This window comes from Grampus griseus (assembly GCF_964374135.1).
Source record: "Grampus griseus genome assembly, chromosome: 6".
NCBI lineage: Eukaryota > Metazoa > Chordata > Mammalia > Artiodactyla > Delphinidae > Grampus > Grampus griseus.
In genome coordinates, this window is record NC_139000.1 from 8,214,496 (window position 1) to 8,230,710 (window position 16,215).

A 16,215-nucleotide genomic window follows, 5' to 3' on the forward strand; every position below is an offset into this window, starting at 1 on the left:
CCATTTTAAGCATTCAAGTCAATGAACTGTAGTATGTTTATAGAGGTGTACAACATCACAATCTGATTTTATAACATTTTCATCACCCTAATAAGAAACATCACACCCATGAAGCAGTCTCTTGCCATTCCTAGTGTGAGAATCGACAGCTGTGGCCCCTCTGTGAGAGGGCAGAGGTCATGGAGCCAGAGCTGCTGCTGCTGCCCACTGCGATGTGGGGCTAGGCTGGGGATGACCACCGCTGGCCCACCTGAAGCTTCAGGTCTCCTTTGATGTGACCACTGTGCCTTGTCAAGCAGTTAACTTATACTGTCTCATCACTGTTCTTCTAACAGAGTGAGTTATCGGGACAGAAAAACTCACCAGAGTCAGTTCTGTTTTTGCTACAGTGGACTCACTAGGGGAGAAAAAGCATCCTCATTCTCAGCTAAAGACCTCGCTCCCTGAGAAAATGAGCGCTCAGGAAGGACACCCGGATCTCCCAGCAGCGGCTCCCCCAGCTGCTGTGTCCTGCCCACAACTCTGGATGCCGTGGGGTGCAGCTCAGCCCCTCTCCACTCTGGCCCGCGGCTTTGCCCCCTCAGGGACTTCTCCCCTCTGTCCTGCACCGCAGTTTCCCCTTCTCCATCGGATCTTTCCCGACAGCCTTACACATGCTGTTTATTCCACCTTTAAGAAAACAAAATCCTTAGTCTCTCTTCCTCCTCTAGCTGTTACACTCTTCCTTATTCTTCTTCCCTTAAAGCAAAATTCTTTGGAAGACTTGTCTGGACTCCCTGGCTCTACTTCCTCTTTCCCAATCTCTCCTGACCTGTGCAATCAGGCTTTTGTCCCCACTTCTTCCCCAGAGACACCTGCTCTTGTCAAGTTTCCTAGTGGCCTTGTAAAGCCAAGCGCCACCTCAGACCCGATCTGCCAAAGGCAGACGGCACAGCGGGTCACCATCCCTTCAACACTGCCTCTCAGGGCCTCACCCCACTTTCTCCTGTCCTTCCAGCCACTCCTCAGTCTACTTTGCTGGTTCCTCCTGTCTCTCCCCGCTTCCCAGTGGGTGATCTCTTTAGTCTCAGGACCCTAAAGGTCACTTGCCTGCTAATGACCCCCAGGGAGCCCTCTCCGGAGCCCGCACTTGAACCAGGTGATCGCTCACTGTCTGCACTGGGATATCTCAGAGGTGCTGATGGGTCATAACTGGACTTTTGATCTTTCTCCCCAGACTTGCTCTTCTAAAAGCCCCCCTCATCTCCGTAAATGGCATTCTCTGTTCTCCCAGCTGCTCACGTCCCCAGACTGCAGTCCTCCTTTTCTCTTCCCCTCACAGCCACACTTTATTCACCGCACGTTATCTTGGTTCTCACGTGCAAAGCACATCTAGGACCTGACCACTGCTCAGCGCCTCCCCTGCGGCGGTCCTGGCGCGCTCGTCCGATGAGCGCAGTCCCCGCCCTTCCCGCTTCCACACCACGGCGGGGGTGGAGCCGCTTTCCTCTTCCAGACCCGTCGCCCCTCTGCTCAAATACCTCCAGTTGCTCACCAGGGTGCAACGCAAAGACCTTTCACCTACCAGGCCCTGCTGGAGTCTGGTCCTCTTTGCCGATGTCATTTTTATCCACTCGCACCCTCGCTCACTCTGTTATGAGTCATCTTGAGGTCATCACGGGTCATCTTGGGGTCACTCTGACCGTACTGGAGTGTTCCTCCTCAAGGTCTTTACACCTGCCCTCGTCCCTGCTTGAAACACTCACCCTGATACCTTCATGTTCAACACTCAGTCCTGATACCTGGACTCCGTTTGGGTCTTCGGTCCTCGCCCCTCTCCCAGCGAGGCCTGCCTTCCTCACCCCCTGTAACTGGTGACCGGTGACCCGCACACCCCACTCCTGCCCAGTCCGGCCCCTCTTCCGGCCCCTCTTCCCTCTTCATTTCCCCTTAGCACCATTTAACAAACTGCATGTGTTTCTTATTTATCTTGTTAATTGTCTACCTGCTCTCTTTAAAATGTAAACTCCACCTGATGGCTTATATTCACTGCTGAAACCCCTAGATATCGGTAGTGCTGGGTAAAGATTTGCTGAATGAATGAACGACTCAGGAAGGACACAGCAGCCTTGTGTTTCTAAAGGCCCAGGTCCCTTACACACATCCCCTCTCCTCTCCCCTGTCCCACCTCTACTCCCACTAGGGGAGAGCAACCTGCTGGGGGCTTTGAGGGGCTGGGCTGGAGGAGACACTGGCCCCTGAGCACAGAGCCTCCTGGACGGGTCAGGTGGCTGTGTTGTGCCTGGGAGCCAGACCCGGCCTCTGCCTGCCTCAGAGGGGGTCACGCGGGCCTGGAGGAGGCAACCGGACTGCAGTCCATAGGCGCCCCCCGCCGGCCCCCCGTGCTTTCCAATGGATAAGCCCCAGGGAAGCAGAGGGCGCTCCCTTCCAATAACCAGTGCTGGTGGTCTCTGCACCCGAGGGGAGGGGCCTCCATATTAGACTGAACTGATTCAGAAAAGGAAGCGAAGCTGTTTCTCGAACCCCAGAGCCGTGCAGCCTGTTCACACCCATGAACTGGTGCCCATGCCTGCTGTTCCCTGAAGCGTGAGCTCACTGTGTCCCTGGCAGGGCCTTTCACTGTTGTGTCTCGAGAGCCCGACACGGGCCTGGCACAGAGAGGGCCGTCCCTTGTGGTTAAAAAGAGCCGCCTGAACGGGGGCTGGTGCGGGGGCAGGATTCTAAGAAAGTCACTGCCTGGGAAGCAGTTCAGAATCTATGACTTCCCTCCTTTGACTTTCCCCATCCAACTGGTGGGGAACAGTGTATAGGTTCTAATTTTAAAACAAATTTCTCTGAAGAAAAGTCCCTTTCTGCATGTAGAAAAGTTTTTAACTTATCTGAGATAAAAATTTCTCTATAGAAAACTCTGGGTTTCTGGAAGTTATATTTTAGAAAGGAGCAGACATATGATAAAAATCAGCTTCAAATTTGAGAAGGGTTTAGACAGATCTGTGGATAAAATATCCTAAAAGAGTGAGTTATTGGTGAAGTTCTTTCCTTGTGACTACCTTCTCCTGATTCCCCATAAATCTCGAATTTTGAAAGAGGATGTTTATCAAACAAATTTCTCTACTGAAAATTACCATACTTACTAATCAAAGATTAATTAATCAAAATATCTGCCCCATGTGATATAACCAGCATCACCACTCTAAATCGATACAATTCTAGGCTGAAAAAAATGTATTTTATTGTTGTAGTTAGACTGGGCAGGCTTATCCGGAAAATATCTTACTACCTTTGCCTTAAAAAGATCCTTTTGGGCTTCCCTGGTGGCGCAGTGGTTGAGAATCTGCCTGCTAATGCAGGGGACACGGGTTCGAGCCCTGGTTTAGGAAGACCCCTACATGCCGCAGAGCAACTAGGCCCGTGAGCCACAACTACTGAGCCTGCACGTCTGGAGACTGTACTCTGCGACAAGAGAGGTGTGATAGTGAGAGGCCCGCGCACCGCAATGAAGAGTGGCCCCCACTTGCCACAACTAGAGAAGGCCCTCGCACAGAAACAAAGACCCAACACAGCAAAAATAAATAAATTAATTAATAAACTCCTACCCTCAACATCTAAAAAAAGGAAAAAAAAAGATCCTTTTTATTGTAGTATCACATTAGCTTTTGAAATGCTGAAAATCCTTGAAGACCCTATTTGATATCTTTGGTCTGCCTGAAACCCACCTGCCACCTGACCCAAACTAACCCAGCTGAGGCCGGGTACGCCAGGTTGAGGCTGATTTCATTAACACCCGAGAAATAACAAAAAGGGCAAGAGTAACTGTGGTTAAAATTTGGGGCACTGGAGTCAAGAGGGCCCCAAATGTGAACCTGGGCTCTGCCATTTGTAGCTGCACAGTCTTGAGAAAGTCCGTTCACCGCTCCAGGCCTCAGGAGACCTATCTCCCTCCAGATGACAGATAGCAACAGAAAAAGCCAATGGGACGGTGCGTGGCACACAGTAAGGGCTGCCTAGATGGAAGCCACTGCTATCACTCCCACGTCCTGGAGACACCCCCAGGCGGCCCCTGCACCGTCTCACCGGGAGGTCTGGCGTAGTGGGAGATCCAGGCAGGAAGGCAGTTTTTAGATATGCCCTGGAGTGGAATTAAGGACCCAGGAACGATACATCAGGTAAATCTAAAGCTAAGTCCCTTTAAATTGTCCAGAAAAAAAAAAAACCGAAACAGTTGATTTTAGCAAATAGAAATCAAAACACGTCCTTTACTTACAGTTGTAACACAGGAGCAGACCGGCTTCCCCGTCTTCGTACACATCAATAGCTGCAACGAAATTAACCTGCAATGAGAATGGGCAATGGTAGTGGGCAGGCTGGACACTGACACTATGAAAAGACTTCCTCAAGTTATGGCTTTCTGTAAACTCAGGCACTGGGGGGGCGTTCCCACCTCACCAGCACCCACAATGCCACATGGGTGGCCACGACTGCAGTCCACGGGGACTTTCGCACCCTCTTTCCCCACGCTTTGAGAAGCTCTGCAGGCGGACATCGCCACTCTCTATTGACAGGCCTCTTATGTATACAGTGGGCTCAGTCCACAAAAGCTTTTCACGTGGGGTATTTGTTTCACTCTCACATCAACCCCTAAAGTATGTGGCATTGCTCCCATTTTACAGATGAGGAAAGTGAGGCTCAGAGAGGTGCAGTCGCTCTAGTGCCTCAGGTAGAAGGGTGCTCCAGCCAAGATCTGAACCGGGTCCCTGGTTCTTTTCCAAGCTTAACACCCCTGCACTTCAGCCACAAACTTCTGCTTCAAACACAATCTCTGAATCTCAGGATCACCGTGTCTGCACTTCTCTTCTCTCTCCTTCACTTCCAGGGAGGCGGCATGACACGATGCAGAGAGTGTCGGAAGCCCTAGCTCTGTGGCCTGGGCGAGCTCTTCTTCTCCGGCCTCCGTTTCTGCTTTTGAGAAGACCGTTCTCAACCTGATAGCGTCCTTGGCCCCTCTTGAGCTTCAAAACTCTGACCCTGTAAAAATCTCCTGCTTCTTTCATTGCCTCACTTGTCTTCTCAGCCCTTGTAGTCTGTCCTCCTGCACCACCAGGGACACTGCCCTCTGTGAGCACCATGAAGATTTCCTTCTCCCCAGCCTGGAGGTCTTTGGCCGTGGCTCATCTCTCCGTCCAGAGGTCCGCAGCCTCTGACAGGGGACGCCTCCTCCCTCCCGCCCTCCCTCCCACTTCAGATTATTCTTCCGTTTCCTGGCTCTTCTCTCATTTAGAAAAATCCCCACATTTACAGCTTCAGATTTTACTCTGCTCAGGATCTCTAGATCTACAACCTCAGGCACACGTTCTCCTCAGAGCTCCAGCCCATATTCCTAAGTCTTTTCTCTCAAACGCAACAGGTTCCATACTCAGGCACGCAGGAGGCAGCGTAGGGGAACAGATGGGAGCATGATGCTGGTCAGACAGCCCCGAGCTGCAATCCTGCCTGTACCACTCGCTGCCTCTGTGGCTTGTCGCAAGTGGCTTAACTTCTGGCCCCAGGTCTTCACCTGTGAGCCGCTGTAACGGTAGTCCTGACTCTGCTGGATCATCGTGAGAATTCCATGAAACAAGGCACACGTTTTTGCCAGGGCCTGATACATAATCAGCACTCCATGGAGGCTACTATCTTTATGTCGCACGTGACTAGCTGCCTTCTAAGCCTCCTCCTTGCTGTTAGCAGAGCTAGCCCCAAAGCCTGGGCGGCTCCCCTTCTCACCCAAGTCCAGCAGCATCCTCTTCTGTGTCTCACCCCCTGCTGCGCCCCAGGCTAGGCCTGACCTCTCCAGCAGGGGCGCGTGTCCTTGTCTCCCTCTGGCCCAGCTCTCTCCAGCCCCTTCCAGTCTCTGAGCTGCCCAGCACTGCACCGGGGCCCCTCCGCACCCCAGGCCCTCCTCCTCACTGCTCTCTCCCAAATGCAGCCTTCTCCTCTAAACGGTCTCACGACTGTGCTGAAGCCCCGCTGGCCACCCTCAGCCGGGGCCTCTGCCTTGTGTCTGGCAAGTCCCTGCAATGGAACCCCGGCCCATCTCCCACCCGGTATCACCTGGCATTCTACTAGATGCCATCAAGCACACAGACATGAAAGGGCGGGTCTCAGCCCTTAAGAAAAAGTCAGAAAAGCATACAGGCACGCAAAGCATGCTGTAATGGGGCCAAGGCCGGAACCAAGAGTTGTGGGGCTCTGTGGGGGTGGGAGACGGCGAGGCTCCGAGGTCAAGGGTGCTGATTCTGGGATCAGAGCGACCTGGGGGAAAATCCCAAATACTTCCTCTGCTGCTGTAGGTCGCAGCCCTCGTTTTTAATTATCTGCATGACGTGCGCTGCTGCCCGGTGTCCCCTGCTTGTTGGTTCGTTTGCTGGCACTCTCCTCCCCACCGGATCTCAGCGCCAGGAAGCAGAGGGCTTGCCGACCCGCTCACGTGACACCCTCAGCACCTGGATCAGGGCCTGTCGAGTGGCCCGAGCAGAGTACGTCCTTCTCGAACGCACAACCGGGTCAATGAAATCCCAACTCTGCCACTTGAGAGGAGGGCGCACCTAGGTCAGTGGTTGAACCTCTCGGAAACTCAGCGTCTTCATGTGTAAAACGGGAGATACTGGAACATCCACTCCTGTAGGGGCTGAGGATTCCGTGAGGTCATGCAGGGCCTGGTACTTGGTAAACGCTCTATAATGTCAGCTGGTGGCACTATTTAGCTATGGAACCAGCACCAGTGGGGTACATCACGGGAGGGAACAGCCCTTGAGCCCCCTCGGCCCTGGAGGGAACCCTCCCGTCCCCAGCACTTTGACTTAAGAGTCACTTCCTCCTCAGGTGTCCCCGTACTTGTCAGTTAGATGACACTTATCTCAGCTAGAGGCTTCGAGCCCTAGAGGGTGTGGCTGTCTGCTCTGCCAGGCTGTGCACTTCCTGAGGGGAGTGGCCAAGGGCTGCCAGCTTTGCAGCCTGGACCTGCTCTCCCCATCATGCTCTGTGACGAGGCTGTGGATGCCACAGGCTGGGTTTAAGGGCACGGCCTTGGGAGCAGGCAGCCTGGGTTCAAGTCCTGCCCCTGCTACTTACTAGCTGTGTGGTTTGGGGTTAATGTGGCTCCTCCTTTCAGAGCCTCAGTTTCCTTTTCTGCAGAAACGGGGAAGTGAACAGCACATTCCTGTCAAGGCTACGGGGCCAAAATTCAGGGACAGAGACCACAGCATGGACTCAACCACTCCTTCCTCAGGTCCCCCATTGCATTTCGTCAGACTTTATTAGCACTTAGCAAGGTGAGGCCAGGTTCGTGTGTGCACGTTCCATATACATACAGATGTTGATACAGGTGTCGGCTCCCAGGACAGGGGAGCGGGGGGTGGGCGCTGGCAGGAGTCATTCCTGCAGCAGTTTCTTGACCAGGCGAGGACCTGAGAATTAACTAGGGAGCTTTTAAAAGATACATATTCTGGGTTCTCGCTCCTAGACATCTAGATATAGTAGGTCTAGGGTAGGACACAGGCACTGGCTTTTTATTTTTTCCTTGATTGAAAATAGTTCATTTGGGCTTCCCTGGTGGCGCAGTGGTTGCGAATCCGACTGCCGATGCAGGGGGCACGGGTTCGTGCCCCGGTCCGGGAAGATCCCACATGCTGCGGAGCAGCTGGGCCTGTGAGCCATGGCCACTGAGCCTGCACGTCTGGAGCCTGTGCTCCACAATGGGAGAGGCCAAAACAGTGAGAGGCCCACGTACCGCAAAAAAAAAAAAAAAAAGTTCATTTTATTGGCATTTAAAAATAATAAAAGTCATATGTTGTGGTTGTGAAACTTCAAAACACACACTTGTAACAAGTGAAAGAGGTCACCACTGTGAGGTCAGTGTCCAGCCTTCCCACGTGATTCCGGGGTGAGCTCTCAATGGAGCCCAGCTGGGGTTTGGGCAGACAGTCAGGTTGGGCCCAGCAAATAAGCCAGAGACCCAGATCCTGTTACCAGGTCTGCAGTTCCCTCCAGAGGAGTCCTCTGTTTTGGGAAGGAGGCCAGTGCTGGCTGTTGGAGCTGGGGCAGTAGGTCACAGTTGGCCTGTTGGTAAAACGAACTTGACATTGACTTTCAGAAGGCTGCTCTGGTGCTTCTTAAACAGCTCCTCTCTCAAGCTAGGATTGTCTTAGACCCTAAGGTGGGTTTGGAGCCTACAGTGGGAATCAAGGGGTCTTGGATGAGAAGAGAGGAGGAACAGGGACAGGAAACCAGGCCGGCCCGGATGGCCGCACACGGAGCAGGCAGGCAGTGAGGGCAACTTGAGGCACTAAATCTCCAGGACTCAAGGAGGGTCAGCCTCTCTCCTGCTCCACTGCACTCGGGGCTGGTCCTGCAGGAACGTCTTGGTGGGAAGTAGCCCTGTTCCCGCAGGCCACTTCTGACCAGCTATTAGAAAGCATGCTCATTACTCTCCTCATTTCTCTAGGGCTTTTCTTCCCAACTGGACAGTAAATTCCTCACAAAGACAAGCCACTGTCTCAGTACCTCTGCCTGCTCAGCAAACACAGCAGCTGCTGATTTACTAGGACAGGGGTCCCCAACCCCCTGTCCAAGGCCTGTTAGGAGCCGGGCAGCACGGTAGGAGGTGAGCAGAGGGTGAGCATGTGAAGCTTCATCTGCCGCTGCCCACCGCTCGCATTGCCGCCCGAACAATCCCTCCCCCCAGCCCCCGTCCGTGGAAAAACTGTCTTCCAGGAAACTGGTCCCTGGTGCCAAAAAGGTTGGGACCACTGTAGTAGGAGGGACTAAGCACACAGACCCACTCAGATCGAGGGGACATGCTTAACAACAAAAATATGTTTTTGAACGTTTTCTCTTAGAGAAAAGTTTTGTATCTTTGCTTTAAAAAGCAAAGGAAGAAAGGACAGAAAAATTTAGGACTGTTAGGACTGTTAGGACTGTTTCTCACAGCTTTCAGAGAAACAAACACAGAAGTCATCAAAGAAAACTTTAACACATTTTTTCCTGGGCCTTCATGAATCTTAAGAGACTAGTTGCCAGGGAAGGATTGATTCAACAAAGACCTGCTAGACCCGCCTTTTTCTGTCTCTTTTGTCTGGTTGTACAGAGTTTTGAAAAGCAAGAAGGGGCAAGAACTTTCAAAGGCCAGATTGGACCCTTCCTCCTCAGAAGTCAGCAGCTGGAAGAGATTATAGGTTCCCGGCTGCTGGGATGGACGGGAGTCCTGGCTTTAAGTTAGGGAGAGTTTCACGATAGATTCCTTCTCCTCGGTCTCTATTAGGATCACCTGGGGGAGACTAATTTGGGTGCCACCAGTATATATACGTGAAAGGACAGACTAAGCTGTGATTGACAACAGCTGAAGATAAGGAGCCCTAACTATATCTAGCTGCTTCTTTTTCTGACTTTTCTATTTTTTAAGATCTTCCTTTCATTAGGTGTTAAGTCTTCTTCATACAGTAATTAGCAATTTTAGTGCATATTTAGGTAGGGCTTGTCCAAATATAAATTGTATTTTTTAATTTCTGATAAAGTATAATTAAATCCCTCAGTCTCTTTGACAGATCTGAACAGGACTGGGGGAAGCCTGTGGGTTTGGAAACTCTCATCAGGAACAACGTTCTCCCTGGAGACAACGTCCTTGTTCTGCTGTGTCCTCGAACCTAAGCCAGAGTGCTGGCCCTGCACCATGCAGTCCTCAAGTGGCTCAAGTGTTATCAGGCCTTGACCTGCTTCATGGAGATACGTGGGCTGAAGAGCTCTGTGACCTGCTTGTCTGTGTGGAGCAGCTCAGTGACAGGCACTCCCGGGTGCTGATGCTCGGAACCCATGAGGTCCTCTTTCGTGCTTCAGTGCAGTTTCGGGTGGGCCCTAGATTTTGTCCAAATCCAGGACATGGTTGTTCTCTGTGCAGCTCAGGCCAGGAGGTAAGGACCCCCAGTGCTGATCTGCTTTTTCTCTCTCTCCTAATGGTGTTTCATCCCTCCTTCTTTTCCTAACAGCCTCTAAGGGGATGGAGACGTGGGCTGTACCCTCCCCTGCCACCCAGGCCCCACGCTGTGGGTCTGCAGGTCCTCTGAGAGCAACCTTACTCTCCAAAGGCCCTTCCAGTACGAATTACCAAACAAATGTTCTCATTTACTCAGTTCTTTACATTTAGCTTTTTGACTCTTCATTCCTCTTTTATTGGGAAGGATGGAATGGCAGGGGGAGGCCTGGAGAAGCTGACAGGGCAATGGGCAGTTACATTATACTGAACCATTTGGACCTACAAAGATGGCAGCCTAAATAGTACATCGCATGATACTGATATGATAAATAATACACAATTTTAAAGAAATCCTCATCACAGCATGACAAAGTTAGAAGACACAACTCCTAGCCTTCTAGGTTCCCACTTGCCCCCATATCTGTCAACTGACCCTGTTGGCCTCCACATGGTGCAGCCTGAAGGCCTCCCCCGTGCTCTCGTTCACCACATCGAATTGGTGCCGGTAAGCCACGCAGATGAGGTTGTCACTCTCTTCCGATGGCCCATCTACCAAGGTCATCACTGAGGGAGAGTCGGACAGACAGATCTCCTGTGTGGTGGACAAGGATGGAGGAGAAAGGGGTGAGGACAGAGCAGCCACCTTCGTATCACCCCCCCCCACTGCCCGCCCCCGTGCAGAAGAGTCCCCCCGCCAGGCCCCTGCAGAGCGCTGTGCTTGCAGGGGAGGCAGAGGCGGGAAAGGACGGGAGGGATGGTGCCAGACGTCTCCTACAGCCTGTCCTCGAGGCTCAGCCCTCTGTCCACTGCAGAGGGGAGAGGCCGGGAAACAATTTTACAAAAGCAATTCAACAGTGTGGCCTGTGTCAGCCTTCAGACTGTCTGGTCCCGTCCTGTCATTTAATAATAATAATAATAACAGCTAATGTTAACAGCTCCAGGCACTGCTCTCACTGAATCCTCGTAACAACCTAATGAAGTAGGTAAGGCTGTTATTCTGTGTTACAGGTGAGGAGACTGAGGCTCAAAGGTCACGTGACTTGCCTACGGTCACATAGTTTATATGTGGCAGAGCCAAGATTGGAACTCAAGAAACCTGACTTCAGAGCTTATACTCCATATAAATGCACATGCTCGGCATAAATACTCATTAAGACGGCTGAGCGCTGTATGAGAAGACTAACACCTATTTAAAGCAAGATTGTAACTTGCTTTAACTGTTTTGCTATTCTGTCCCCTGGAATTGCATATTAGCAGAAACTGAAACACATAATTCAGGCAGCTTTAAGTCTAGGCAAAAATAACTTCTCAGCTCACTTATGGGCCTACTCCGCCTTAGTGGCCAATGGTTGACATATTTGACACCTTAATGTACCATGGTTTTTATTATTATTTTTTAATATGTTTTACTTATTTGGCTGCTCTGGGTCTTAGTTGTGGCACGTGGGATCTTCATTGCAGCATGCGGGATCTTTAGTTGTGGCATGTGGCATCTAGTTCCCTGACTGGGAATCGAACCCGGGCCCCCTCCATTGGGAGCACGGAGTCTTAACCACTGGACCACCAGGGAAGTCCCTGTACCATAGCTTTTAAAAATGCTAGAATGGTAAGATCGGGAAGGGCCTTGATGCTCCAGGAGGCTTCTCTCACAGGCTCCACGCTCAGCCCAGTAGCAAATCCTACTGACTCAGGCAAAGGGGCAGCTTTGTCCACCACACCTTTCCATCTGCCAAGGACCAAAGCTGACCTCGTCTCCTGCCAGGGCCCTGCATCAGCCTCTTAGCTGGACTCCTTAGTCCACTCTTGGCCCCCTACTCTCTCCTCTGTCCAGTAGCCAGCATGGCCTTTTTAAAACCTGCCACTTCTCTGCTTCAGACCTTCACAGGGCTCCCCCTTTTGCTCGGTGTCAAAGCCAACGTCCTTGCAATGGCCTTCAGGGCCCAAGAGAACCTGGTCCCCATACACTGACCCCTGTCTGTCCCCTCAGCTGTAGCCGCCCAGCCTCTTGGCTGTGCCTTGAGCCGGGCCACTGGGCCCTCGCTGGCCGCTCCCCTTCTGCCCGGAGACCCTTTCCCCAGAGACCCTCATCACTTGGTCCCGTCTTTCATCTGGATCTCCCCTCAAAGGTAATCTCTTCTGAGAGGGCTTCTGAGATACCCTTTCTAAAAGAGATCCCCTACCTCCCCGATTCACGATCCTCTGTTTCCTTACCCTACTTACTGTTATCCTCAGGACTTATAGACTTATTGGCCTATTTCTGTTGTCCTGCAACTAGAAAGCAATCTTCACAAGAAAAGACACTTTTTTCTTGTTGTTCATTACTGTATCCCCAGGGCCTAGAACAGCATCCTTTTTTTCCTCCTTCCAGTTTTATTGAGATATAATTGACATACGGCATTGCATAAATTTAAGGTGTACAATAATGATTTGACTTTACATACATCATAAAATGATCACCACAGTAGGTTAGTGAATATTCATCACCTCATATAAACACAAAATAAAAGAAAAAGAAAACAGAATTTTTTCCCTTGTGATGAGAACTCTTAACTTCCATATATAACATACAGCAGTGTTATTATATTTCTCGTGTTGTACATTACCCCCCTTGTACTTATTTGTCTTACAATGGGAAGTTTTTACCTTCTGACCACCTTCCTCCACTTCCTCTTCCCCCCACCTCCTGCCTCTGGTAACCATGAATCTGGTCTCTTTTTCCATGAGTTTGTTTTTGAAGTATAATTGACTTTAAAACTGTGTTAGCTTCTGGTGCCCAACATAATGATTCTAAATTTCTATACATTTCAAAATGATCTCCACTAGGGCAGCATCTCTGGGTGCTCACTGGTACGAATGAGCTGGATGGAGTCGGAAAAGCCCTGTTCACCTTAGTCTTCTGGGGAAGCCAGGGCAACAGGCGAGGGCTTCCCCAGTCAGTTCCTGAACGCCAGTGGATGGCAGACGCTGGGTGGAAGGAGGGAGTCCGCCTCGTGACACCTTGGCCAGGAGCCAAGCGATCTGATGAGAAAACCTACCCTGATGTACTGGAATTCTTCAACAGGTGACTCGGGCAGGGGAGATAACAGTGACATGCCGGTCACCCCGCTTGGCTTGCTGTGTTTCCTCGTGACCAGAAGCAGTTTATTCCGAATGGCAACCACGATCCTCAGCTCTCTGCTATGGTGAGTGTTCATGGCATACAAGTGGCAGCCTGGGAAGAGAAATCCATGATGCTGAACACACTACCAGAGGTGGGAAGCCCCCAAGCTTTGACAATTTGGTAATACCTAAGAACCCCGGAAATTAAGCATAACCCAGTGAAATGACTAAGAAACGTTCCCGCCACTAGGCAAAGTGGGGACTTGAAATAGAAATTAGGTTGAATTACAGGACAATTAAGGAAGTCGTGTTCCCTCTCGATTAGAGTTTGTGGACTTAGCTTCACACCCGTTACATGATATGAACTAGAGTGAAGGGTGATCAGAGTTCCGGGAATCAAAGTCTAAAAGTCTCTTTTCACAGGTTTGCTCATAGAGCTTAACTCATTCCCAAACTTGTCAAACCAGACCTAGAATTTCCTTGAGTCCTCAACCTGCTTTTCTATCACTCAAGCTGTCTTAGGGAAGCAGTGACGCTACCTCTGTGATGTTTCCAAGTGAAAACAAATAAAATCAAACTCCCACTCATTTTTCTCTTCAGTAAAATCTGGGCAGTCTGAGAAAAAGATTAATTGGACGGAAACCACCAAACTATGAAGAATCGAGTCACCTTTGGTTTTCTCCAGCTTGTTTTCTCTGCAGTCATATTTGCCCTTCACGGCCTGCTTGCCCTCAATGCCCCTCTGCACAGCGCTCAGCCTGAAGACAAAGAGGCGGGCGTCTTTCCCTGGTGGGATAAAGCAGACAGAGGAGATGGATGGAAAAGTAAGACGACCTGGGAGAACTGAAAGGGTGGATTGTATAGGAAAACCACTGCTCGAGGAATCAGAATTTGAGGTGTTCCAGAATCCAGGAGCAACCCGGCATCGCCTTTATGTAATGATGCAATCTAGGATGCCCCCCCCCCCTTCTCTCCCTCACCATCCCCTCCTCAGAGGACATATGGGCCACCAAGGCCCCTGAGCCCTGGGCACCAGGAGAAGAAACAGCTGGCACCACTGATGCAGCCAGAGCCCCACGACCCTTGTGTCGGCTGCAGGCTACACTCTTCCCTTCCTCCCAGAAAACGTCACCTGGAGAGGAGTACCACCTTTGTCTGCTCTGAAAATCAGAAGGTCCAGAGCCTCCAGCACATGCATCTGCTTCACGGGCAGAGTTTTGTCAAACACTGGCACTGATGGAAGGTCATCTGGAAGAGGAAACCTGGTTACCCGATGCTGCAACCCAGCCCACACTTTCTAGAACCTACAAAACGTGCCTGTGGGTAGTTTTGGACCCCGGTTCTCCCTAGGTGAGGAAGGAGGACAGTTTCTAGAGCTTTCATAAGGGCTACCCAGAAAGTTCAAGCACTAGTCTCCTCTTAGCTCAGGGAGAAGGCCTGGCATTTCTTTCCCAAAGGCATTCACAACTCCATACAGGGAGCATAACGGCAGGGCCCCTAAGCTGTATTCTTCTCCTCAACGTTCATCAAAGAAAAAGCAGCATCTCCCAATTCCAATTTTTGCTGGGATTGTTCCAAAGAACTGAATACCAGGTTTTAAAAAATGCTAATAAGCTTAGCCATTTCTCTTGAGCATTTTCTGATTTTTTTGTCATGTTTGAAATCACATCGCATCTTAGGTTATTTTGCGTATTTCTCAAGAAAGCAAAATTAGAATTTCCTTTTGTATTTAAATTAAAAACAAACTTCGTATTGCAACATGCCCTATGTCCGCGTCAATAGTAATTTACCTATAGATTTTCAGTATTTCTCCATATAGGAATATGAAATCTCCTTTTTAGACAAAAATAAAAGAAGAGAGAAATATCAATTACGTTTCCCAAATAACAGGAAAAAATGAATTTTAGTGGAAACGTTTGGGAAGACGTCAGGTAAACCGATGATTAAAGACGCTGCAATTATACATAGGATTTGCTTTTACGCTTACTTACTGGGATCTTAAATTGCTAGCCATTACTTTGCTCCTGGGGGTCCCTTGGACAAAGAGGGCTAAAAGAATTAAGGCTGTTCCATAAGCAAAGGGTCTGTTCTGAGCTTGACACAGACTCAGGGCAAGGCAAGGATGTCCCAGAATGGTGTAGACATATTAGGCAGAACTGTCTAGCTGACTCTTTACCTGCACTTTGAAGACAGTTAGGTCTTCAAGTGTTCGGCTGTGGGTGTGGGTGTTTCCTTCATTGTAATTTAGGTGTGAGAGGCCCTGAGGATCTTGGCTGTCTGGGAGTTCGTCCCTCCCTGGATGGTGCCCAGGAGGGAGCAGAGCTTTTATCATCCCACTCCTGCAGGCCTGTGAGAGCACTGTCTTTGTCAGAGCACAGAGCCTGCTAGGCTCTTACTAGACGGAGGGCTTGGCTCTAGTTGCGCTTCATGATCGGGGCTAATGTAAGTTCTGTGACAGCCCATCAAACACTTTCCTGCTCCTCTAGCCCAGGCCTTCCCAAGAGGACTGATTCTCAGGCTCTTTGTGCGTCTGCGGGGGCAGACTCAGTATTTCAAACCATGAGATGATCATTCCAGTACCCATCTCTATGTTTGACTAAGTGACTATGCTTGTTTCATTTTGTGAATGACAGTTCACATACACTGAGGGCTTCCTACATGCCAGGCCTTAATGCTAAGTGTTTTATGTGTCATTTAATGTAGATTTCCCAATGACCCTACTAGGTAGGAACTTCTAATACTCCCATTTAACAAATGAAGAACCTGAGGCTCAGAGGTGATAGAAAATTGTCTAAGCTCACGTCTTGAGCTTGCGGAACCCAAGTCTGTGCAAGGACAAAGTCTGGGCTCTTAGCCAGTGTTGTAGCCTAGAAACAGCACTGCATCCCTGTGGATTGATGGGGTGAGCACGGGAAAACTGTGCCGTAAGGAATTAATGTGACAGAAGCACTTCATTTTACAGTTAAAACGGAGGGATACCGTGTGGCTGCCTGACTATGTACAGAGTAAATTAGCATATATTCTCCAGTCTTTCTCAGGTGGCTAAACAGGTTTATATACAGCACAGGAAGGAAGGGAAGGAAAGGATATGAGAAAGTGACGTGGATTCA

The 16,215-nt window shown here is 50.2% G+C and overlaps 1 protein-coding gene across 2 annotated transcripts in view; it reads right to left on the bottom strand.

The window, feature by feature from the left end:
• Window positions 1-16,215, bottom strand: part of GARNL3 (GTPase activating Rap/RanGAP domain like 3) — a 153,095-nt gene that overhangs the window by 9,246 nt on the left and 127,634 nt on the right. For both annotated transcript variants that reach the window (XM_082656442.1, XM_082656441.1), the window contains 5 exons: window positions 14,255-14,353; window positions 13,775-13,891; window positions 13,042-13,217; window positions 10,440-10,598; window positions 4,265-4,331 (listed from right to left, as the gene is read on the bottom strand). In XM_082656442.1, coding sequence (XP_082512568.1) covers window positions 4,265-4,331; window positions 10,440-10,598; window positions 13,042-13,217; window positions 13,775-13,891; window positions 14,255-14,353 — 618 coding nt within the window. The remainder of the gene's footprint in view (window positions 1-4,264; window positions 4,332-10,439; window positions 10,599-13,041; window positions 13,218-13,774; window positions 13,892-14,254; window positions 14,354-16,215) is intronic.